Below are 22680 nucleotides of genomic sequence, written 5' to 3' on the forward strand. Positions count from 1 at the left end.
ACTGGATGAGCTTTTGAGGTCCCTTCCAATCCCTAACGGTCTGGGATTCTGTGATAACAACAATAATAATAGCAGCACTAATAGCAACAGTAGCAGCAATAGTAATAATAGTAGTAATAATAATAATAATAAATACTAACAATAATAAGAACAATAATAGTAACAATAGTAATAAATAGCAATAACAAGGATAGTAATTATAGCAATAATAATAGTAATAGCAGTAGTAATAATATTAATAATTACAATAACAGTAATAATAGCCATAATATTAGTAGTAGTAGTAATAATAATAGCAATAATAATAGTAGTAGTAACAACAACAACAACGTTAACATTAGTATTAAGTATCAGCATTAACAGTGTTATCACCACCAAGAGAACCCCAGAGCACACTCCTGTCCTCTGGCCGTGCTGTTACCAGGCTGTAACGTGCTCATTGCTGTAAAAAAGACAGAAACTTGAGGTACAAGTGGAATAGGGTGGAAAAACTAAGTCCTACCCTTGGAAAAAGCGCCTTTGTAATCCATTTCTGCCAGGGAAATCTCGGCTTTGGTGGGGTCCATCAGAAACACCTTCTCGTTGTTGCAGAGCTGGAACTCGGTGTTGAGGGAGTAGACGACGGGGACCGGGCGGTTCGTCTGCTGGAAGGCAATCGGGATCAGAAAGCTGAAATTGGGAGAGGGGAGGAAAAAGGAGAGGTTTAGTTGAGAGGTTTGCTCTGTGCATGGTCTGCTTCACCAAAATCAAACCCAAATGGGGTGAAATTGGGCTGCTGATGTGACAACAGCTCCTTACCGCTCCGGAGCATGGGCCGTGCAAGGCAGGGGTTTGTCTCCAGGCTCTACCCAGGGCTGCGTGGGCTGCACGGTGCAGGGGATGAGGAAGATGCTGTATTCTCCTGAGTAGTCCTTCCTGGGGACACACGGAGACACCACGGTCACCAAATGATACCCCAAGCCCGACATCCACAATCATCTGATTAGCGGAAGAAGCCAAAGTTCACAGCAGGACCTAACCCTTGCCCCAAAAATGTCCTCCCAGAAAATTAATTGCTAGAAAAACGCGTTTACAAGGTGATGAACTGCTCTTTTTTCCCCTCACACAAGGGACAGAGCAGTGGTTTCCGCACTGCCAAGGCTCTGATCTGAGCCCTTGAGCAGAGCAGGCTCCTAACCCCATGATCACCAAAACAGCAGCAGGGATTGCCTGGATTTGAGACCACGCCAGTGTCGCAGTTAATTACGCACCCATTAATTGATTAGGAAGCGCATTGTGCTGTGGGAAGCTGCTGGAGGTGGCTGAACCCGCAGTCCTCACCTGTTGTAGGAGCTGGTGGCCCTCCAGAGCTGGTAGGGCGAGTCGAAAGTCTGAGCGCTCCACAGCAGCTGCAGGTCAAACTCGATGCCTCCCAGGTGCTCTGGAGTCATCAGGAAAGATCTGACATCGGGCAGGCTGTGGTGCTCCATGACAAAAAGCCCTGGGGTGAGGACAAGGACGGGTAAGGCAGAGCATTAGGAGACCGCAGGCTGCACACAGGGACTGGTTCTGCGTCCGCAGAGCACATCTGTGTTTCGCCGCTCTCCCTTTCCCTGCCAGGCCCCAGGCTCTCACCTCGGAACTTGGCCTGCGTCTTGAACTCGATCACCAGCCGCCCGTCCTCACGGATGTAGATCCTGATGATCTGCAGTCGGGCTGAGAGGACGCTGTCTGTCTGAATCCCTGCAGCGAGAACAGAGTCAGCGGGGAGGCCACACAGCATCCTCAGGTGGCCTCTGTCAGCCCCAGAAAAGCACATTTTAATTGGGATAACCCTCCAGCGAGCCAGCTATGCAATCTTCCATTATCCACATGCTGCCTAAGTCTCACTCAAGCACAAAAGAAGTAAATACAGAGTTGCCCCCTATGTGAATGTAACTTATTTTTAGCCCTTGCTAAGCTTTTATAACTGCAGCCATACCTGACCTTCATTTCAATGAGTGCTGCCCAGGCTCAGGGCTGCAGCGGCAGTGGCAAAGTTAAGGAAAAGGATACAGCAGAACAAAACAATCCTCCCATACCCCAAATCCTCAGACCTACCCGTCCTCCAGAGCACAGTGTCGTAGAAAAAGGAGAACTCCATCTCCGTGTGATGCTCCAGAGAAGCCCAACCTCTCGGCGCCGTCACGTAAATATAGGAGACGTAGAGTGGGACGTGGACTGTCAGGAAGGACTGGGCAGAGTCCCGGACCTGCCAATGAAACCCCAAAAAGTGGTTAAATCCAAAGGAGAGGCACTGGCCCAGACTCACAGCACCCACTGCGTTCGTGTTCTGCTCCGAAAATGGGGAAAAAAGCCAGGGCACCTGCCACAGGAGACACATTTGTTAATAACTGAGGCCAGAAGTGGTAAGTTTGCAATACCTTGCCATTCTGGGACAGATATTCAAGATATATTATTGTATTCCCTCTGATTCTCAGCACAGAGGCAGAAGCAGGCACAGACGTGCAACCTGCACAAGCCCTTATTCCCCTCTCCTTAACGCCTGAAGCAGCTCCATGGTGCAGGCACGAGCAGGCTGGGCCATTTTCCCAAGATAAATGATTTCCAGGCTTCGTGTTTGCATTAATTGAATGACAAACCAGTAAGAGAAGTCCCTGACTACTGCAGAGCAGAATTTTGGAAAGGGTTCAACGAAGTTCTGCTCCCTCAGGCTTCTCCGAAGAGGGAAGGAAGCTGAAGCTGGAGCCCAGAGGCAGCTACAAGTGTGTGCATCACTCCAGACCCCCCAATCCATGGGTTTCAATACATGCCATGGACATAAAGTTGGTCTTTCTGTGGGCAGAGGCACTAAAACTCACTACAGCGCAGGAGTGGGCCCTAAAACCAATGAGCTGATTTGGAAAAAAGTTACTGCTGGTCGAAAAAGAATAATGAAGAATTGCTGGAAGCAAAGTAGGCACTCAGAAAGTGCTCCTCACATACTGCAAGAACCCTGCATTTCAGTTGGAGATGAAGTGCATGGCCTTTCTTTACCTTTTTGTGCAGGTACTTTAGACAAACCTGCATTTTAAATAAGTACTAACGCACACTGGTGTCGTGTACGGTACAAAAGGAGCTGAGGTCACAGCTTTACCTCAAAAAAACCCCCCCTGTTTCTAATTCTGTGGATTAAAAATAACCAGTTCTGCTTGCTCAGGGCTGTCCCTAGGAGTGTGTGAAATGCCAGAGCTCTCTGGCTAAATATATAGATATATATGTATATATATACACTCCATCTATTATCTGCGGAGAGCAGCTGTACTTTCCAAGCCCCCAAGAGAGCTGATGTTCCAGACTGGTTGGTGCCAGGCTTCAAGTCCTAAATTATGCAGCTAGCTTAGTTCAAGTGGCTCCTGTGGATCTGTGCAAATAAAGGCAGCTATAAAAGGAAAGTTAACCAAGTATTCCAGACCGGCAGGAATTAAAAGAGACGACGGTGGCCGTAACACCATGACTGGGAATTTACTACAGGAACATAATGAAGATGAGATATTCACTATATAATCCATCCAGGAGAGGGCAGTGAGGCACAGCTGGTAGTGAAAGCCACGATTTGATAGAAGAACATTTCCAGCTTTTGGGTTTTCCAGTCGGTTTATTAAGAAATTACTTAAAAATTCCCACGAGCTCGCTCCACGGAGGAGTACAAACTGACGTGCCTCTGCTTGGTTCTTTGCTCATTTATATTGGCCAAGAATGTGGTTAAAATTGCAAGAGAACAGCGTGGAGCTGCAGAGAGCAGAGCTGCAAATATTCATGGGCACAAAGTGGAGCTCTGCCTACAAATTGGGAAAGATCTGGGTTACGTGGAGGGGTTTTGGCCACCGCACCTCACCTGGAAGTCAGCGGTGACAGAGCCTCCGCAGACATCGATTAACTCGGTCATGTCGTAATAGGCGTCGAAGGTCCAAATGCAGCTCTTGAGGTTGAGGTGCTTGTAGAGCTGGATTGTTTTTGGCTCTCTCACTGCAGGGTCGAACTGGTACGGGCGGTCGTAGCCGGGACCCAGAACGATGCTGTCGTAGGTCACCTCATCCAGAAACCCTGCCTCTGGGATTGAAGGACATCAGGACAGCGATCACTGCGGGTGCTAAAGAGCCTGAGGTCCAGTTTTCGCTCTCAAATCGTGTCAGTGACTTCTATTGTATTAGGGACTTCATGGGCTCCTCTCCTTCCCTTACCATAGAGGTCAAACTGAATATACACAGCTTTTCACAGGGGAAAATGTGACAGGGGTAAGGTAAGAATCCTAAAAAGCAAATTTAGGAACGTATGAATTAAAGGTTGAGGTTAAACTGAGAAATGCACAGAATGAAGTACAACAGCCCCCTGCTGCGGTGCACAAGCATAGACTGTGCTAACACTTGAGTTTCAGAGACACAAACTGCCTTTTTAATTTGGCTCTGGCATTAATGCTGGCAGTGAATTTGCTTTCGCCGCTGCTTGTTGCCACGCTGGAGACCTCGGTGACACAGAGAGAGTCATCCACCCCCTGTGGATCCCTCTTGAACTGCGTGGATATCACAAGATAAGGTTTGAAAAGCTCAAATCCACCAGCTACGACCTCCTCAAGCAGAGCAGCGCTGCTTAACTCTATTATTATTGAAACAATCCCTCAGCTTTCAACAGGGCCGCTCTGCTCACTGCTGTTAGTACAGGAGGATTAATTATTATATACACAATGTCAACAGCACCCAGAGGAAGCCAGAGCCTTCCCTGCTTTTCTTTACCACCCTCAGGGGTTGAGTAAGGAAGAGCTGGCTCTCAGCATTACCTGAGATGCCCCTGAGGTCTCCGATGGTGACCAGGTTGGAGCAGACGTGCTGGTGCCTGTAGATGGACTCGGAGAGGAGGAAATGCAGGTTGTGCAGCGGCAGGGTGGAGATGAGGGGCAGCATGCCATCCTGGTGGGGGATCTGCACTGAGATGTGGATTCTGCAACAAATCGTCGGTGAGACAGTGGAAAAAAGCAGTCAGAGGGGCCTCCTGCTTTACCACACACCCCACAGCAGCAGCACACAGCCTGCTGGTGGCAGCCTGATGTTTAATTTCAGCTTCATCCTCCCATCTACACATGTGCTCCTTCGATTTTCCCACTAACTCCAGCCTCTTGAGGGGAAGAGAAATCTTCCAGAAGAGCTGGGTGTGAGGAAGAGAGTGGGAACCTCTTCCTCTGAGCACCCTACGCTGTCCAAGGAGGGTTCTCTGCATGGAGAGATGTGCTTTTGAACCCAGGGGGGCCAGTGAAGGTCTGCACGCTCCCCTTCTCCATACCTGTTGGGATGCTCCTTGTGCTTGACATCCAGGTACTTCAGAGTGGCGATGAACGACTGCGCCTGGAAGCCCCGGGCCGTCCCCGCCACCACCGGGGTGTGACAAATGGCGCTGTCAGTGCCTATGGTGACCACGTTGCTCCTCAGGGGGGTCCCCACGTGGCCGGCCTTGTCCACCGCCTTGGCCACGCAGCGCACGTGGAACCGCCGGCTGAAGTAAATGCTGTCCAGCACCTGTGGGGAACCAGGAGGGAGAAACACATCTCACTACGTAGCAAAACCACTCTGTCCTGGTGTTTTGAGGCAGCGTGGAGGTCAGGGACGTGCAAACCAGGAGCACACGTGTGTGGCAATGCCTGCTTGGGTATGCAGATGGGATTGGTCTCTCTCTCATTCCCTATGTTGGGTGCTTTACAGCTTCCTAACTCTGCCCACATAGCAGAGGGAGCTCGAGCTGCTAGGATCTGCCAGACTCCAGCTGTCCGCTGCCACCAGGGATTTACTGAAGTGCCTGAGCGCTCACAGCTACGTCCCGCACCAACAGAAGCGGTGCTTTTAGCAGGCCAAATGAAGAACGGCGCTACATTTGCTGAAGCCAGAAGGAAACAAATAATCCCCAAAGCAGCACCTGTGTGTCTCACACCAATTCCCAAACCCGAGGAGATTTTAGGTCTTAATCTCTGTGTCCCTAAAGTGTAAGCAGGACGGAAAGCAGGCAGGCAACCCCTGGTAACACAGATCACGTCGGCGTGCGGAGCTCTTATTTGGGCACGGCCACTTTTTCAGGTGCAGGAACGCAACCGAAATTCAAGCTGTGAGTGACCACGCAGTACCCAGGCTGACAGAGCTGCCCCAAGCCCTCGCTGACTTACACCACCTGCTCTCGCAGCCTCGCCGTGCCAGGACCTAGCCGTGTACCTTATGGTTGACGCTAGTGAACGGCGTTTTGTCGGTGATGGTCTCAAAAGGAGACCTGGCCCCGTTCCCATCCGTGGGCGTTGCCACTTCCCAGCTGAAGTGTATGGAGGACTGGTTGATCCCCGCCTCGCTGCAGCGCTCCTTCATGACCGCGTGTTTGGGGAAGTGAGGGTCGCAGGGAGTGACGCAGATGAGCGGGTAACCTGGGGAAGGGGATTTCTTAGCACCGGCCTTGGTCACTTCTTCCACGCGGTCGTAATCTGCCAGGGTGACGACCTGTATGGATGCAAGACGGCAGCACTCGTGTGGGGATGAGGGGAGGAGCAGGAGAGGCGATCCTCCCCACACACTCCAAGCTTTCCACGTCGTTACAGCTCTGAATTTTATTTCAGAGAGCCCACCGGGGTTTTCAGTCTGTGCTTGAAGAGTACTAAACCACATCCACTGCAGCGGGCAACTTACCACGGGAGGTGCTGGGAGAATCAGGCTCCCTGCTGCCTCCTGATCCAAAATGGTCACTGTTGCCGTGCTGGTGTCTCCAAGAACAGCTTCCACCGGGTCATCGGGGCCCAGCACCAGGGAGAAGGACTCGTGCCACTCCCGGTCCTCGTTGGACATGATCTCCACTTTAAACATGATGTGGTTCACGCCTGCGAAAGCAAACGCAACAGAGAGAACTCGTTTTATCCTCAGGCACTGCCCCGAAGTTCTCATAATAAAACTGCACAGCTCGTCCAGCCTATGGCCAATTTATGGCTAATAAATTTTATTTCCACTCATTGCTACTAATAATTTAGCCCCTTCCACACCCAAGCCTACTCTATACATAAAACTCCAGCTCCAATAACTGACCCAATTGATCAGGTGAGAGATTTACCAGCAGATGCCATCTGAGGATTAATAACGCCTGCCCTGCATTAGCTGTCTGTAGTAAAAATCTATGATCCAAGGTACATCCCACCCCTCCTGTGAGCATCTCTGCTCCCTCTCACAACTGTTTGGTGAGGGCTTCCTGCTTTCAGCAACAGGGTCTAAGCTGCAGTAGTGGATCTGAGACATCTCTGCTGAGTTTGAAGACCACCACTCCTGCCTGTAAGATGCTATCACCTCTTCCTCCATTCTGGTCACCCCTCATTTAACAATTCAGCCTTTTTGCTAATTATACAAAACATCCAAAATATCTCTGGTGAGGCCATGGCCTCCAAGGACCCCTTACCTGGGCTGAACTTGAGCATCCGACTCTTGGGGTAGTAATCGACTCCGGCCTGAGCCGAGCCATCGCGGGTGCTGCAGCGGACCTTGGAGGTCCTGTTCTGATCCCCTCTCCGCACCACCTTGATATTTAAAACAGCGATGCCCTCCGGGCCAGGCGGCTCCCGCACTTGGTACGCAGCTTCTTCAAACTCAATGGTGGGAGCTACAGGAACAGCAGGGAAGAAAGAGCTCCAGGTTTGCACCAGTTTACACATGAAGGGTGTTTGGCAACGGGGGCAAGCCAAACTCAGCTCAGTTTAGACTGTTCCTATGTGTATTCAGAGCAAGGGGCTGCACAAAACAGGGGCCAAAACTGCAGCTGTAAGGGTTGGATGTGGATGAGAGCAAGGAGTGGAAGACAAATCCCAACACATGTATTGGGCTGCAGAGGACAGCACATGATTCTCACCCTGAACCAGGGACCTGGCATCCCTCTTCCTCCCCACAGATCCCTCCAGGCTGTGACTCTGTGGAGGGAAGGGAACATGTCCCAGAGGAAGCACAGTAACTCCCTGTACAACTGCAGGGGAATGGGACAAGTGGTGGGTTCAAGCCCCCATTATTCAATCTCTCCACATCAGTGAGCTGCACGCAGAGCTGCCATCACTTCACTGGAGGCATTCACATGTACCAGATAAAACCACAAACTGCTGGTGAGATTGAGCTGACAACCCTATAGCAGCATCCTACATGACAACTTCTACACCCCTGTTGAGCATCCTCGCTTACCATCTTCGTCGTTGGTGATGGTGATGGTGGCCACGTCCAGCTTCCCAATCCGAGCTCCGCTCCAATGGTTTCCAAGTGGGCTACCAAGATAGACCTGGAACTGCTCTTCTGCTTCAAAGGCAGAATCATCGCTGATATAAACACTGCAGTTCTTCACCTGAAGCCAAGGAAGCAGGAGCAAACAGCAAACGTTCATAAATCCACTGAAGCCACTTAAAGGCCACGCTGTACCTCACTATCAATGGTTGGACTTGAAAATCTTAAAGGTCTTTTCGAACCAAAACCATTTTATGGTGCTATCTAGTGTTTAAAAGGCCACACTGTACCTCACTATCAACTTGACAATCTTAAAACTTGACAATCAACTTGAAAATCTTAAAGGTCTTTGTGCTATCTAGTGTTTAATGTCTGAGTACTGTGAACCAAAACCATTTTATGGTGCTATCTAGTGTTTAATGTCTGAGTACTGTCAATCTGGGAAGAAAGATTTCTAATTTTAAGGATGTGTGGACAAACCACACGGTTACAGCAGTGGAGACACTGACTTCCACAGACTGACAGCTCTCTACAACAATCTCTGCTACAACAATCCTGAGTCCTACGGACATGGAGGATTTGCATTTCATGTTTTAACCAGTTTTATCGTGAAACAAAGACCTCCTTCACATCATATTTGCAGGACCAGAAGAATGTGACACCCTAAGCATCTAAGACACCAGTTTGGGCAGCCTCATGAAACAAAGACCTCCTTTATTATCCAGGACCAGAAGAATGTGACACCTTAAGCATCTAAGACACCAGTTTGGGCAGCCTCTGCCAACTCCCTCTGACAATGCAGAGCTGAGATCTGAACCATTCCCTCCGATGGTTCCCATTGTCCCTGCGAGCCAGGCTCAGCTCACCTTCTCCCCTTTTAAGAAGGTGATGCGGGACTCCTCTGCGTTTCTCCTCTCTGCAAAGTCCTCCATGACCTCTGCTGTCTGGCTCCTTGTGTAGCACCTGACCGAGGACTCGTAGCTCAGGTCCCCGGTGCGGAAGATGGGGATGTGCAGAGCACCTTCCTTCTCCTTCACCGTGTACGTGTCCTTGGTGAACTGCATGCTAGGCACTGCAGGAGGCAATAAGAAGAGTCAAGCAGTATTGAAGCTCCACAGAAAGACAGGAGCTAATCCAGGCATGTATACCCTGGGAGAAGGTTGTAACACAAGGAAAAGGAAACATGCAGTGGAACATTCTCACATATAAGGGGGACTTTGGCACACAGAAAGCACAAAATGAGGACTGAGCTCTAAGCAGAGGAGAAACACAGCTAAAAGTGAGGGAATGCTACAGGAAAATTCATTCTGCACTTCCAGAGGCTCCAAGCTCTTGTGGACAGTGAAGTATGGAAAGAAACAGGGCAGCCAAACGGAATGGAAGGACTTCAGGAAAACAGGTTGAATCCAGCCTAAGGACAGCTTTCCGTGGAGCAGTTTCCTGCTGCGTGGAAGTGGATGGACCGGACAGAGCTGCCATGGATCACTCACCATCTTGGAAGATGTCATTAATGGCCACGATGGCTTGGAAGGGCTTTGTCAGCTCAGCTCCGTGGGGTGAGCTGAGGTAAACCACAAAGGTCTCCAGTCCTTCTATCACCGGGTACTGAGCATCGTCCAGGATGGTCAGAGTGCAGAACTGGAAGGAAAGGAGAAGTCCTGACTTTAGAGATGCAAAGCTGCCATTCTTCCTGGCATTTATGTTTGGTTTTCTAATGTAAAGTCATTATGTCAGGGCTTTTCTGAACTCATTAATCAATTGAAACAATTTTCTAGATAAATCCCAGCGTTATTACTTCAGAGAACACGCAGACACTTTTATCCTGGGAGAAGCAGCCTGACCAAATCCTCTCTGGCTGGAGCGCTGATTAGATGCGAATCTGTGCTTAGCAGATTCATTAACAATCCTCACGTGGCCCTGAGAGGATTTTTAAAAGCAGGCAAATACAGAGCGTGCACATCAACGAGAGAGAAGTGTCCCCAGACAGAGCAGACTCATCAGGAGTCCGAGTGGCTCCTCACCTCTGCTGTCTTGCCTGGCCTGAACTCTATTTTTTTGGAGCTGGGGACGTAATCGATACCAGGGCTGGCCGATGGAGGGTCTGACGTCCGAGTGGCGCACCACACCGAGATGGGGGTTGAGAGATCAGGTCCCTGCCGGAGGACTGGAATTTCAACGTTTCCTGTTCAGAGAGAACCAAGATGAGAAAGCAGCTGTGGACCACAAAACCCCTTCCCCGCTGAGCACAGGCTGCTGCAGAGAACACCCTCCAACCTTCCCCTCAGGAGCAGAGGGAAGAGCAGAAACCCTTTGCGGAGCTTTTACGATTCCGCTGCTGTGCCTTGAATTGCTCCAGCGCGGGGCAGCCCTCGGGGAGCCCCTGCTCCTCCTCACCTGCAGCCTCGCTGACCGTGAACGTCGCATTTCCCAGGGCCACCGTAGAGGCGTCGTTGGGGCCCCCGATGAAGACGCTGGCCGAAGCCCGGCTGCCGATGCGTGCGTTCCGGGAGGCATCGGCCAACACGATCTCAAACTCCTCTTCCTCTTCGTATTCGCTGTCATCGATCAGCGTCACGTCGCACGTCGCCGTGGTGGCGCCCGGTCCAAAAACAACGCGGCTGTCATCCGTCATCCCCCGGGACTTGAAGTCGGAGCCGGATTCCAGCATATAAAGGCTGCTTCCCCTGGCTGATTTGGGGACAGTGTAGCAGATGGCGGACACGGTGCTGCTGGTGTCCCCTGAGATGCAACAGAGAAAGCCATAAGTCTATGGAAAAACTTCATTCTATTTGGTGGAGACACCATTCACTTAAATAATCCAGCAGCATTCAGAAAAGGAGTAAAAAAACAACACTATTCCTGCTCCTAAACTTGCATTAAAACTGGCTTAGGTGTGACTTCCAGGTATACTCCAAATTGGCACTCTTGGTTACTATGAAATGGGTGGCACTTGCCTATTAGAGAATGTACAGTACAGTGGCAGGCTGCACATAAAACACAGTATCTAGATCACAGAGAAGCAGCAAATAAATACAAGGGGCTGCTCCTGCTGGGAGGAGCAATGGACCCCAAAGTAGGGAGCTTTAATTTGGTTGGTGAGTCTTACAGCACAGCTGGGGGAGGAATAAAAACCCAAATCCATCTGCTCCGAATCGCTGCTTGTCATTTCAGTTGTGCCGCAAAGCCATTTCCAAAAAAGCAGAGAATCACTGCAAAATCATAAAGCAGCAGACCCCAGGGAACACCACTCGTTTTGGGGGACGCTTATTTGCCTGTCAAGGGGTAACAGCTGTTTGCCTGCTCCTGGCAAGGGCAGCACACGCTGCAAAGGCTCCCCCAGCAGCTTTGCAGCAATCCTAGACACGTGATAAAAGACTGCAGGATACACTCGCTAAACCTATCATCTATAATGCACAGAATTAAAAACCCCAAGCTCTCAGCAGCCACAAATACTCCACAGTGTGTCCCATGGGTGTAAAGCAAGTCACTCTGCATGGCTCGACCCACCTTTCCTCTCCACGGGAGCGGAGAGGACCCTGGCGTCCTCGCTGACGTGGTAGGTCTTCCTGTCGAACTGCAGGGTGGGCTCGTCCTCGGGGTCGGCGATGGTGACGGTGGCGCGGGTGACGTTCCCCAGCAGGGCGTAGGCCGGCATGCTGAGCTCCACGGCGAAGCTCTCCGCGCTCTCAAAGACGGCGTCGTCGTTGATGGTGATGGTGCAGGCCTTGGTGTCCTCCCGCTCCTCAAACTGCACCTGGAAGGCAGCAAGGAGGTTGATGTCTGTGGATCGGGGTCTGAAACTTTCAGTCCTTCTTGCCTTACCCTTGCCTGAGTCATTAAATCAACTTATTATAATTTTAACAGATTATTATTACTAATCAGCTATCACCTTGGCTATTACATCAGCAATAGCTACAAAATCCAGGGCTCTAAACAGTAGAGGATAAGGAAGAAAAAAGGATAGATGTCCAGGAAAAGCACCAAAAAAGCCACTGGAGAAAAAGACATCAGTACAAAATCCCAGTGCTACGTTGAGGATGGTTTACACAGGCCTTAGGTGCGCAGAGAAGGAAACAAGACTTGGAAGGATGGAGGTCCCATGCACAGCACTGGGGAGATGGGGGATTTCTTCATGAAATCCCAGTGTCTCTATCGCAAGGTCTCTAAAGGAAGAAGTGGCTGGGGACAGAGAAAAATCCCAACAACTATTTGTGCAACTACTCTGTAGTGGAATTTTCAGGAGCTGAAGACAAAGACACTGCCTAGGCAGAAAACACACAGCACCACAGAATGCCTGGATCTGGAAGGGCAGGAAGAAGTGAGGATGACGGACAAGGAAGCTCATGTCCACCAAATGCAATTAAAACTAAAGACTTTTTAACAGTTAGCAAGTCAGACTGTAGGAACAACCTAAGGAGAAAAGTGCTCTTCCTCTTGCGGACTTAAAATTCCCGTTTCAGTTGTTTTTCTGGCTTTTAGATGTCGCGGTGTTACAAGGCAGCCTAGCAATTCAGATTGCTTGGCCGCATCACTTTTCACCCTCCCAAGGAGCGCAGCAGCTTCTGTGCTTCAATCTGCGTCGTGCTCCATCTCTGAGGTGCTGAGCCCTGCCTCTCCACCCCTCAGCAACGCATCCATCACCCAACACGAGGGAGCTGCTAGGGTGAAAGAGCACGAGGCAGCGCCCAGGCACTTCATGGTGGGAAGCTGGTGGAAACATAACCCAATTTCCAAGCACAGCCACGATGATCAAGACCAGTATGGGTCAGACCTTCCTTTTTGTGGTGGCCCCATCCTACCTGCCCCGCGTACTCCACGTAGTCCTGCTGTCCTGGCAGGGAAGCGGAGCTGGAGGTGGCCGTTCCCTGCTCCGTGCGGCACAGGACAATCGTGTACTGGTTGAGGTTGCCGTGCCGCCTCACGGTGATGCTCACAGAGCCCGCGCTCTCTCTAACGTTGTAGCTGGAAACGTAGCAAACACAGACAAATAACAGCTCCCGTTTCCATAGTGACTGCTGTTGCACCCCTAAAATGCCAAAAAATCAACAACAGGAATGCTGTGTGTGCTGCTACAGCAGTGAGACCTCAGTCCTGATGGGGTGCCACTGAAATACAGGCACAAATGATGTTAACTGCCCCAGAATTTCATTTCCAAGCTGCAGGTCCATCACGTATTATGGGGCTCAACCTGCCTAGCTCCAGACAAGACCCCATCTGCCAGAAGAGTGCTGCAAACCCTGCACCATTTACCTGGTGTCCGTAAAGCTGAGGAGAGACCACCGGACGTGGAAGATGTTGCCGCTGACCACATTGGGTTTGCTGTCCTTCACCAGGAACTGAAAGCTGTCCGTGGTCTCTTGAACCTTCTCCTCATGCATCACGTAGCGAATGAGGCCCTGGTTCACATCCTCTGCCAGGAAGAGACATCCAATGAGCCAACCCAGAAACTCAGCAGCAATTTTACTGAGACACGCATCCACACAGCTGCAGGGACGGGGATCTTCGCACTCCCTCTATGCTGCAGCAGCTTTTCCATCTGCCTTGGTCTCACAGCCTACAAGCTGGGACAAGTCATTCCCTTGCCTTGCCTTTATCCATAATGGCTCATACTTAAAAATAAGGTAAAATTAAAGCAGCTTTGATCTAATGCAAAGATTTGCCTGGGCAGGACCTACTTCAGCTCTGTTTTATAAGCTGGCATCTCCTTCCACAGCAGATGTTTCCTGAGCTCCAGCCCTAAAATAATGTTACTCCCTCACCTCCCCTTCCTAATGGGGGGCTCCTGAGTCCTGCAAGAGTGAACTTTCCAGCTGCTCTCTCTTCACTGCTGGTTAAACATTTCCCAGACCTTGTGATGGTAAGTAGATCCACATGCAAATGCTACAACTGTTCTATACTGCCATAAGTCAAATCTCTGGCTCTAACACGTCCGGACAACCCGGGTGTCTACAGGACAGAGGCTGACATTTCTAAGAAATCAGAGGATTTCTGCAGTTGAAAGCAAAGATTAAATCTTATTTCTGGACACCCCTTTGAGATTTGCCCCTTGTCTTTTCCCCTCTCACTTTCTTTTTTATTTCCCTGCCCCACCACACACACAAACTGAAGCAGCAGTAGTAAAAAAGCAACAACATACAGCCCAACTTCCATACCCTGGGTAAAGGTGGTCACAGTTGTCCCAGGTTTCAGCTTGTTCTCCACGTAACCATTTCTGGGACCGGTTGTTATCTCGTAGATCAGCTGTTTGTCATCTGTGTCGGGGTCTGTCGTCAGTAATTCCTTCTTCGTGATGAGATTGGTTGCCTGGAATAAAGCCAAAGCAAGGGAGGAAAACCCTGGAGATCCAGCAGTGCAAGTCTGATCGACCGTTCATCCAAAAAAGCCCAACCATCCCTGCCAAACTGTGCTCTAGGAGGGAAAAGCTATGGGATGTAAGAGCACAGAGCACACAGAGTGGCCTCAAACACACTGATGCCCCACGAGATGTCTGACAGCATAGGAAGGGTTCAAATTCTGCCTCAGATCTGGTTTGTTTAATGATAAAACATTGTGGCTCAAACAAAAGCAAATTCAGAACAAGCTGCGCAGCTCCATCAGCTGGGGCTAAAGGCCATGACAAATCTTTTGGCTTCACCTGGAAATCACCGCTCCATGAACTGTGCTGGTGCTCACCTCACAGAATCCCAGAATAGGAGGAGTTGGAAGGGACCTGGAAAGCTCCCCCAGTGCAACCCCTGCCACAGCAGGATCACCAGAGCACTCACACAGGAACACGGCCAGGGCTTTGGGTGTCTGCAGAGAAGGAGACTCCACAACCTCTCTGGGCAGCCTGGGCCATGCTCCAGAACCCTCACACTCACAAACTTTGGCCTCATCTTCAGCTTGAACCTCCTGCGCTCCAGCTTGGGACCACTGCCCCTTGTCCTGGCATTGGACATCCCAGAGCAGAGCCTGGCTCCTTCCTCCTGACACTGCCCTTTCCAAATGGATCCCCAGGAATGAGGGCACCCCTCAGTCTCCTCTGCTCCAAGCTCAAGAGCCCCAGCTCCCTCAGCCGCTCCTCAGCAGGAGATGCTCCACTCCCTCCAGCATCTCTGTGGCCCTGCTGGACTCTTTCAAGCAGTTCCTGTCCTTCTGGAGCTGAGGGCCCAGCACTGGACCCAAGATTGCAGCTGTGGTGTGAGCAGGGCAGAGCAGAGGGGCAGGAGAACCTCTCTGCCCTACAACCACCCCTTCTCATCCACCCCAGGATGGCGTTGGCCTTCTTCATCAAGTCTGGCTCTGCAAAAAACCCATTTGCAAACAGTGTCAGGTTGAAGGTCTCACTCAGGACAGTCCATGCTGCTGCAGTCAGCCTGCACCCCACCTCTTTCAAACGACCTCACGGATGTGCCTCAGCTCCACCACACTTTGCTCTCTCTTTAAAAAGAAAACACCTTAAACAGCAGGAGAAGAAAGAGAGAATTGAACTGCCTGAGGCTGCAGAAGCGCTTCTTCTGAAGTCAGGAATTTGAGCTGAGGTAGCCACTTCTTAACACAATTTCTTAATACAGTGTCTTCTAACCCTTTTTCCTGGGAAGAACTGAAGGATTTCTGTGCAGTTATCTGTGTCCTTAAAAATACGCATGACAGAGTTTGCTGGGTTTTATTTGGACTTGAGCAAACAAAGGCATATCACAGCAAGAAATCCCTATACCACATCTCTTTGAAAGGACATGGTCCAGCAGGCAATTTAGTGCCCTGGAGACAGTTTGCTTGGTTCAACTAACGAAGCTGCAGTGCAGACACCCCTGCACATCTCTGCTTTTTCCAAGGCACTCCACGGGCACAGAGGGATACCTGTTCTCCCTCACAGAAGTGCTGAAGGATCAGGATGTTCTGAGAAGCCCCTTCTCCTGCAACAGCCTGAGAAACAACCTAAGCCGAGCCCAGGCAGGCGCTTACCTTGCCATTGATGTACTCCAGCCACTGCAAACCCAGATTGGTGACGACCCTGGGTGTCCCATCGTCCACAGGGAGAACGTCCACTTTGAACTGCTGCGGTGCTGCTGTCACAACCTGACAAAAGTTCAGAGACGGATGTTACTCCAGGAGGCAGAGCATTGGCTTTTACCAGCTTGGCTCCCTTCAGCTGTGCTGGGATCAAGGTCCCGGGTCAAGTTTGCACACACAAAGGCAGGGGAAAAAGCATCACATAACAGAATACTTAGCCCTTATCTTCACTGGAACAGCAGCAAAGTCTCCCCTTCTTCAAGAGGAGGTAGCTTTCTATCAGCTATAGAAGATCTCCCTTGTGTTTCCTCTGCTTCCCTTACCTCCTTCCCCCCATCCTCCACAACGAAGAAGGGATTGGTTCCATCGCTCACGGTGAAAGTGAAGCGATCCTTCAGCGAGCTGCTACCATCGTGGCTGTAGCTGATGCGGTTCTGGTAGATGTCGTCCATGGTGAAGGTGCTGGCTTGGTGGTAGCGCTGCCCGTGGCTGCTGCGTTCGATCAGGCCGTGCCGGGGGGGCTGCACGACTGTGAACGTTATTGCCTCAGCCTGTACCAAGGAGACAGAACGGGAAAGCTCAGCACTGCGCACTGAACTGATTCACCCTGAGTCCTAGAAATGTCATCTTCATCTGCCCTAGGCATAAACTCGGTTCAAATCCATAACACCCGAAGGGAAGGTGGGACAGGGTAAAGATTAGCTCTGATCACAACTTCTGAGTGTTTTTCACACATGCTTGTTGTTTACATGTCTGAGAGACATCCCAAATGAAGCCATTTCTCAAGCTGGGGCTTGGCTTTGCTCAAACACTCATCTATTTCTGTACCAACTGCGCCTCCCACAAGCTGTTTGTTTGATGTTGCGAGCAGGCAGGGGATGATCACAGGGAGAGATGTTACTCGCTACCATCTCTCTCTTTGAACACAGGCCCATTTTGCTGATAGCCCAGATGTGCAGCAGAACAAGGGAGGAAGGAGGCAAGGGGGAGTCCTGCCTTACCTCTGTGTCGTCGTCTCTTGCTTTAAGCTCAAACTCCGTGATGGTTTTTCTCACCCCTTCCTGAACCCTCATCCCAAGGCTCTGCACTACGGGCAAGGAGTCATCCACTGGGTTTATGGTGATGTCGAACGTCTGGCTCACCTGAAACAGCAGGAAAAGCCTCTCTTGATGAATTCAGTCTACCAAGAGTGCCACTCCAGTGAAACTGTTAATGCTTTAACTATTTACTGAGCAAACAAGAGCTTCTAAGCTCAGATCATACGAACATGACCTCTTCTACCCCTCTCCACTAATTCATTCCTCTTCCTTCTGTGACAGTGATGGACATTAGAGGAAAACTGACTCCCATCACATCTTACAGAACCAACAGCCTGCTCTAACTCGGGTGGAAAAAGGTGCTGGGACCCACCTCGTTCGTTCCATCAGACACAGAAAAGGTGAACGCATCCCTGTGCTTCTCAGTGTCACTGGTGTGGACGTACTGGATGCTGCGGGAGTCCAGGTCTGCCTGGCTGAAAGAACTGATTCTGGTCCCTAGGAAAAGAAGAAAAGGGGGTAAATGTGCAATGGAAAGAGGGAGGTAGGGAAAAATACAAGGAGTTGGATGAGGAATATAAGCACCCCAGCATTTACAACAGACGAAGCCCCATTTTCAGCACTGAGTTATACTTACACTTTCACAGGTCATTGGGTGGGACCCAGCACGGAAAGGTACCAGCATCTTAAAAAATACTCGAGCCTTTAGTATTTGACAGTTTTACTGCTCTTAACAACAACAGAAACCCTGCCAAGAAGTTTTCCCCTCGTTTATCACAATAAATGGCTACTGACAGGTATTGGCCACGCTACAAAAGACACCCGGATCTGAAACAAATAAATGAGCCCAAAGTGGATGATTAGCCACGATTTCCTCAGAGCTCATTAGCTTGAAAGGTTTGTGTTCTCTTTTGAACACTCCAGTACCCTCTCCTTCGGTTTAGGTCATTTAAATCACGAGAACAGCTCTTTCACAGTGTGTGACCCTGTGTCTTCCTTAGTGCTGGAAAAGCACAGAACTCAGAATCATCACATTTTAAATAACAGGAGGCATAAACTCCTCAATCGAGCTCTTTCAGGTCTCCAAAGCACAAGACTCGCTGTTTAGTTTGCAATTTAGACAAAAATCTTGCAAGGTTTCTCATTTTCTCTCGGCAGGGGGGTTGCTGGTTATAACTTCCATTCATTACTCCTACCCTTGCAGTGTGTTTGCCACAGGACATCTTACACTGTGAGAAGATGAGGCAAAGCACACACCGAAACCGCGCTGCACGGGGACTGTCTGCATCTTGAAAACACACAGCAGATATTTCCACTTTAATCGCCTGTTAATGAGAAATCTCATTCCAAGAAGAAATACCATCTTAGATGGGTATAACCTAAACCAGAAGAGCATCTTCTGTGACAGCACGGATTTAGATGAATTCATCAGAGAGGGGCAGGACACCCATATTGTCAGTGGGCAAGGAAGGCAACTCTAAACATTCAGCTCACATTTGCAGGTAATTATGTTCTGAGTTTCACAGGACTGACCAAACCCCCCTTCCCCAAATGACCAGAATTTATTATCCAGCAAATCCATCACCCCACAACGTAGCCTCCTCTTAAATTAACTCAGTGCTTAGCTCCCTTCCTCTCCCCAAAGCACAACTGGGAGAAGAAGCTGGTGTTTAGGGAGCAAGGGACATCCTGGCCAAGACAGGGACTGAAAGCAAGTTGTGGGCTCACCATGGTGGGCTCTATTGCCATGGACATTAGGGGATGGATTTTTTGGGGCATTGTGCTATAAGTGGTCACAGAAAAGGCTGAAGGTCATGCAGATGTAGTAGTAAGTCCTGAAACAGGAGATTCACGAGCTGCAAAGTCCACCAGGCAAGGTTACATGGGGCTGAATAAATCCTCATCTGTGATTATCAGGCTGCCTTGCCTCCAACTCACCCATTCTGCAGCTCTCTGGGTCAATACCTACTTAATTTTTAATGGAAAACATAATACCAAGTAAAATACATCTCCTGCTGACCTGGGGAGGCCACATGCTCCAGATGTCCCAGCTGTGGCTGCCTGGTGAGCTTGTACTGGAGCTGGGGCACCTCGCTGTCCTGGTCGGTGGCAGAGAGCTGCAGGGTTGTGATGGTCTTTGCCGAGTTCTCATCCAGGACCAGCCCCTTGTTAGCGACGATGGAGGGGGGAAATCTGTCCTCTGAAAGGGTTAAACACAAAGCTGGGTTAGGAGACGTCGCCCTCCTCTCCTCGGTGTTTCCAAATGGGGTATTTGTGTGCAAGTAAAAGACAACATTCACACGAAGCGGTAATTCCAAAACAGGTACTCAGGGCCTCGGCATTAATTGAGGGGACAGGAACATTGTAACGTCTTTAAGACATATCTAGACTTATGAAGATACTAAGGGGAAGTTTTCTGCCTTTTTCAGCATGTTTAACAGAAAGCCAAAGAACTAATCCTAACGTCTGCCAACTCTCCCCATGCCCCAGACTTCAAAGGAATAAAGTGCATAAAAACAGCGAATAAAAACAGCATCTCCAAGTTGCCATAAATGCGGGATGGGAATCTAGGAAGGGCTGAGCTTTGCAGCAGAGAAAACCTAACTTCAGCACTGCCTTTTACCTGATACATGAATACGAAAATACTGGTCCGTCAGTTTGTTGCCGTCGCCATCGATCACATCAAAGGTGAAGGCGAAATTTCCGCCGGGATCCCCTTTCCTGTGGCTGTACACCACTTGCCCTGGAGAGAGGGGACAGGAGGAAAGGGTTGGTTTGTTACAGGCCGCATCGTTTCATTCTTAGTTTGGAAGCACGCTGGCTCTGTAAACTGAGGGACTGGGGGCTTCATGGTGTTTCATTTCTTTTTCTCTTTCTTCTTTTTCTCCTGCTGAGAGAGACTTTTTAACACTTGCTTAACGATACAGGTTTCTCCTCTAATGTAAGAACCTTATCTTCCTTCTTTCCCTCTCCCTTCCCTGCTTCAAGTCCTTCTCCCCCTCTCATAAAGACACAGCCATATCATGCCTTGTCGTGATGACCTAAAATCAAGCAGTCTCACCTTTATTTATGTCAGCCTGGGTGAAGCTTTTGACGGGTCCTTTGACAGAGACCTGGGCTGGATGATCAATTCTGGCCAACTGCAGACGGCCCACGCTGGGATCCCTCTTCATGATGAATCTGATCGCCGCGTCGTCTGAATAAACAGCTTTCAAGTGCTGATCTGTGAGGCGTGCTGCAGAGCCTGCACCACAGAGAGAAAGCCCACAGACAGCTTCAGCCAGTCCAGTTAAGTGACTGGTTTAGACTGGGACATACAGCAACACAAAGCAATACCATCTTCCCCCCTCTCCTCGTACCAGCGATGAGCTGCAGGCCCCTGTTGACAGCTAAGGTGGGTGACTGCTGCTTTGGCCGCTCCATGGCAAACTCCAGCCTCCCTGCCTGCGAGTAGAGACCATCCGTGATGGAGAAGCCAAACTCATCTGTCTGTGCCGCCGCGCCGCTCTGAGTGTAAACGATCAGCTCGTCCAAAACGTCCTGGTAGGTGAAGGACGAGCCCGTGGACAGCACATGGCCGTGCTCCGGGGGCTCCGCAGCGGTCTGCCTCCTGCGGAGATGACCTGGTAGACAACAAATGTATCAAAATTAGGGGGAGAAGATGCTCTGCTGGGGACTCTGTGTGCCAGCTCTCAGTGGGATGCACAGAGGTGGACATAACCTCACTGGATAAATTGGTTTTTTCTCCAAATTGCCAAAACTGGTAAGAATTTGGCTACATAGATGAGATCCAAAAAAGGGTGCACAGCCCTCAGTAGTTGACCGTGACACTGGCCTTCACTTCACACCCTGCCTTGCACTGCAGGTAGGTGTGAGCTGCTCAGACCTTTGGCAATGAACGCCGCAACAGGACATGAGGTTACACAAAATGGCTTATTAAAAAAGGAGAAATAGCAAGGGACAGCTCTTAGAGCAGCACAATCTCTCTGTGGGTGCTGGTCCAAACACAGTCTACATGTGCTTTATATACACGTGCCAGGCTTCTGTCTCACATCAGGGGCTATTGCACACACAGACACACAGAGACAGCCTCTCCCAGCTCGTCAGGACTTACCATGGTCAGGACTTTTGGTAACCACGATGACAAGCTCACTATTGTGGGTATCCAGGTCCTGCAGGCTGAGGGAGGCGTTGGTGACCACCACAGTGGAGCCCTCGTGCACCCGGACGGGCTCCAGCACCATTTTTGGGGGCTCGTCGTTCTGCCGCTGCGCAGGTCCCAAAGGCACACAGTCAAAAACAGGGAACGGCCAAGGGGAAAGGACCACTGCACCCCCTAAATGAAACACCAGCTCCCAAATGGCGGTACTGGTGCTGATGTCCATGGATGGGCTACACTGGTCTCTCCAAATCTATGCAGGAGACACCTGAAAAATCCCTGAATTCCCCTGACAGTACCCAAGGCCAGGCTGGACGGGGCTTGGAGCAGCCTGGGCTGGTGGGAGGTGTCCCTGCACATGGCAGGGGGGTGGATCAGATGATTTTTAAGGTCCTAAACCATTCTGTAATTCTTTGAAATAAGCCCTGAGGCAGAGGCTGCAATGCACAACTGCTCTCTGGTGTCACAGGGCAATTATATGCCTGTACCAGGGGGAGGAGACAGGAGGAAGACTCAATCCCCTTGAATGGAATAAGTAGGGAGTGGAGCATCTCCCTTCTGAGGAGCGGCTGAGGGAGCTGGGGCTCTTTAGTTTGCAGAAGAGGAGACTGAGGGGAGACCTCATTCATGTTTACAAATATTTAAAGGGTGAGTGTCACGAGGATGGAGCCAGGCTCTTCTCGGTGACAAATAATGATAGGACAAGGGGTAACGGACACAAACTGGAACACAGGAGGTTCCACTGAAATTGGAGAAGAAACTTCTTCTCAGTGAGGGTGGCCCAGAGAGGTTGTGGAGTCTCCTTCTCTGCAGACATTCAAAACCCGCCTGGACGCCTTCCTGTGTAACCTCATCTGGGTGTTCCTGCTCCAGCAGGGGCATTGGACTGGATGAGCTTTGGAGGTCCCTTCCAATCCCTAACGTTCTGGGATTCTGTGATTCTGTGAAGTAGTGTCTTTCCCTTACAAAGAAGTAATTACAAAGCCTGCACTCCAAAAGCCATGTGTCTGTGTGCAAGGGGAGGCAGGCAGAGAGCACGGGCGTACCTGAATGGTGATGTTCATGCTCTGCACCTCAGACCGGCTGAAGCCGTCGCTCATGTAAAAGCTGAAGACATCGCTCGTCGGCTCGATGTTTTCGTGGACGCTTTGGAAGTAGTAAATGCTGTTCTCGAGGACATCTTGAACAGAAAATGATGCCTCTGCGGTCATGGCACTCTGCGGGCCAAAACTCTCACCTGAAAACCAAAATACCACTAGTG

The 22680-nt window shown here is 50.2% G+C and overlaps 1 protein-coding gene across 1 annotated transcript in view; it reads right to left on the minus strand.

Annotated features, from left to right (window-relative positions):
• The window catches only part of FRAS1 (Fraser extracellular matrix complex subunit 1), a gene marked incomplete at its 5' end in the record, with an annotated part of 26346 nt that extends 3689 nt beyond the window's left edge, over positions 1-22657 (minus strand). The window contains 30 exons of the mRNA XM_010192994.1: positions 503-669; positions 799-915; positions 1321-1480; positions 1615-1722; positions 2080-2230; positions 3857-4071; positions 4796-4956; positions 5296-5528; positions 6213-6488; positions 6675-6862; positions 7429-7629; positions 8196-8352; positions 9098-9303; positions 9722-9869; positions 10253-10413; positions 10626-10970; positions 11739-11985; positions 13031-13193; positions 13482-13641; positions 14384-14534; positions 16176-16289; positions 16547-16774; positions 17225-17365; positions 17634-17758; positions 19281-19460; positions 19884-20003; positions 20322-20504; positions 20620-20883; positions 21375-21528; positions 22466-22657. Of these exons, the coding sequence (XP_010191296.1) occupies positions 503-669; positions 799-915; positions 1321-1480; positions 1615-1722; positions 2080-2230; positions 3857-4071; positions 4796-4956; positions 5296-5528; positions 6213-6488; positions 6675-6862; positions 7429-7629; positions 8196-8352; positions 9098-9303; positions 9722-9869; positions 10253-10413; positions 10626-10970; positions 11739-11985; positions 13031-13193; positions 13482-13641; positions 14384-14534; positions 16176-16289; positions 16547-16774; positions 17225-17365; positions 17634-17758; positions 19281-19460; positions 19884-20003; positions 20322-20504; positions 20620-20883; positions 21375-21528; positions 22466-22657 (5416 nt within the window). The remainder of the gene's footprint in view (positions 1-502; positions 670-798; positions 916-1320; positions 1481-1614; positions 1723-2079; positions 2231-3856; positions 4072-4795; positions 4957-5295; positions 5529-6212; positions 6489-6674; positions 6863-7428; positions 7630-8195; positions 8353-9097; positions 9304-9721; positions 9870-10252; positions 10414-10625; positions 10971-11738; positions 11986-13030; positions 13194-13481; positions 13642-14383; positions 14535-16175; positions 16290-16546; positions 16775-17224; positions 17366-17633; positions 17759-19280; positions 19461-19883; positions 20004-20321; positions 20505-20619; positions 20884-21374; positions 21529-22465) is intronic.
• Between the last annotated feature and the right edge of the window lie 23 nt (positions 22658-22680).

The sequence above is a fragment of the Mesitornis unicolor genome, unplaced genomic scaffold, assembly GCF_000695765.1.
Source record: "Mesitornis unicolor isolate BGI_N332 unplaced genomic scaffold, ASM69576v1 scaffold20619, whole genome shotgun sequence".
NCBI lineage: Eukaryota > Metazoa > Chordata > Aves > Mesitornithiformes > Mesitornithidae > Mesitornis > Mesitornis unicolor.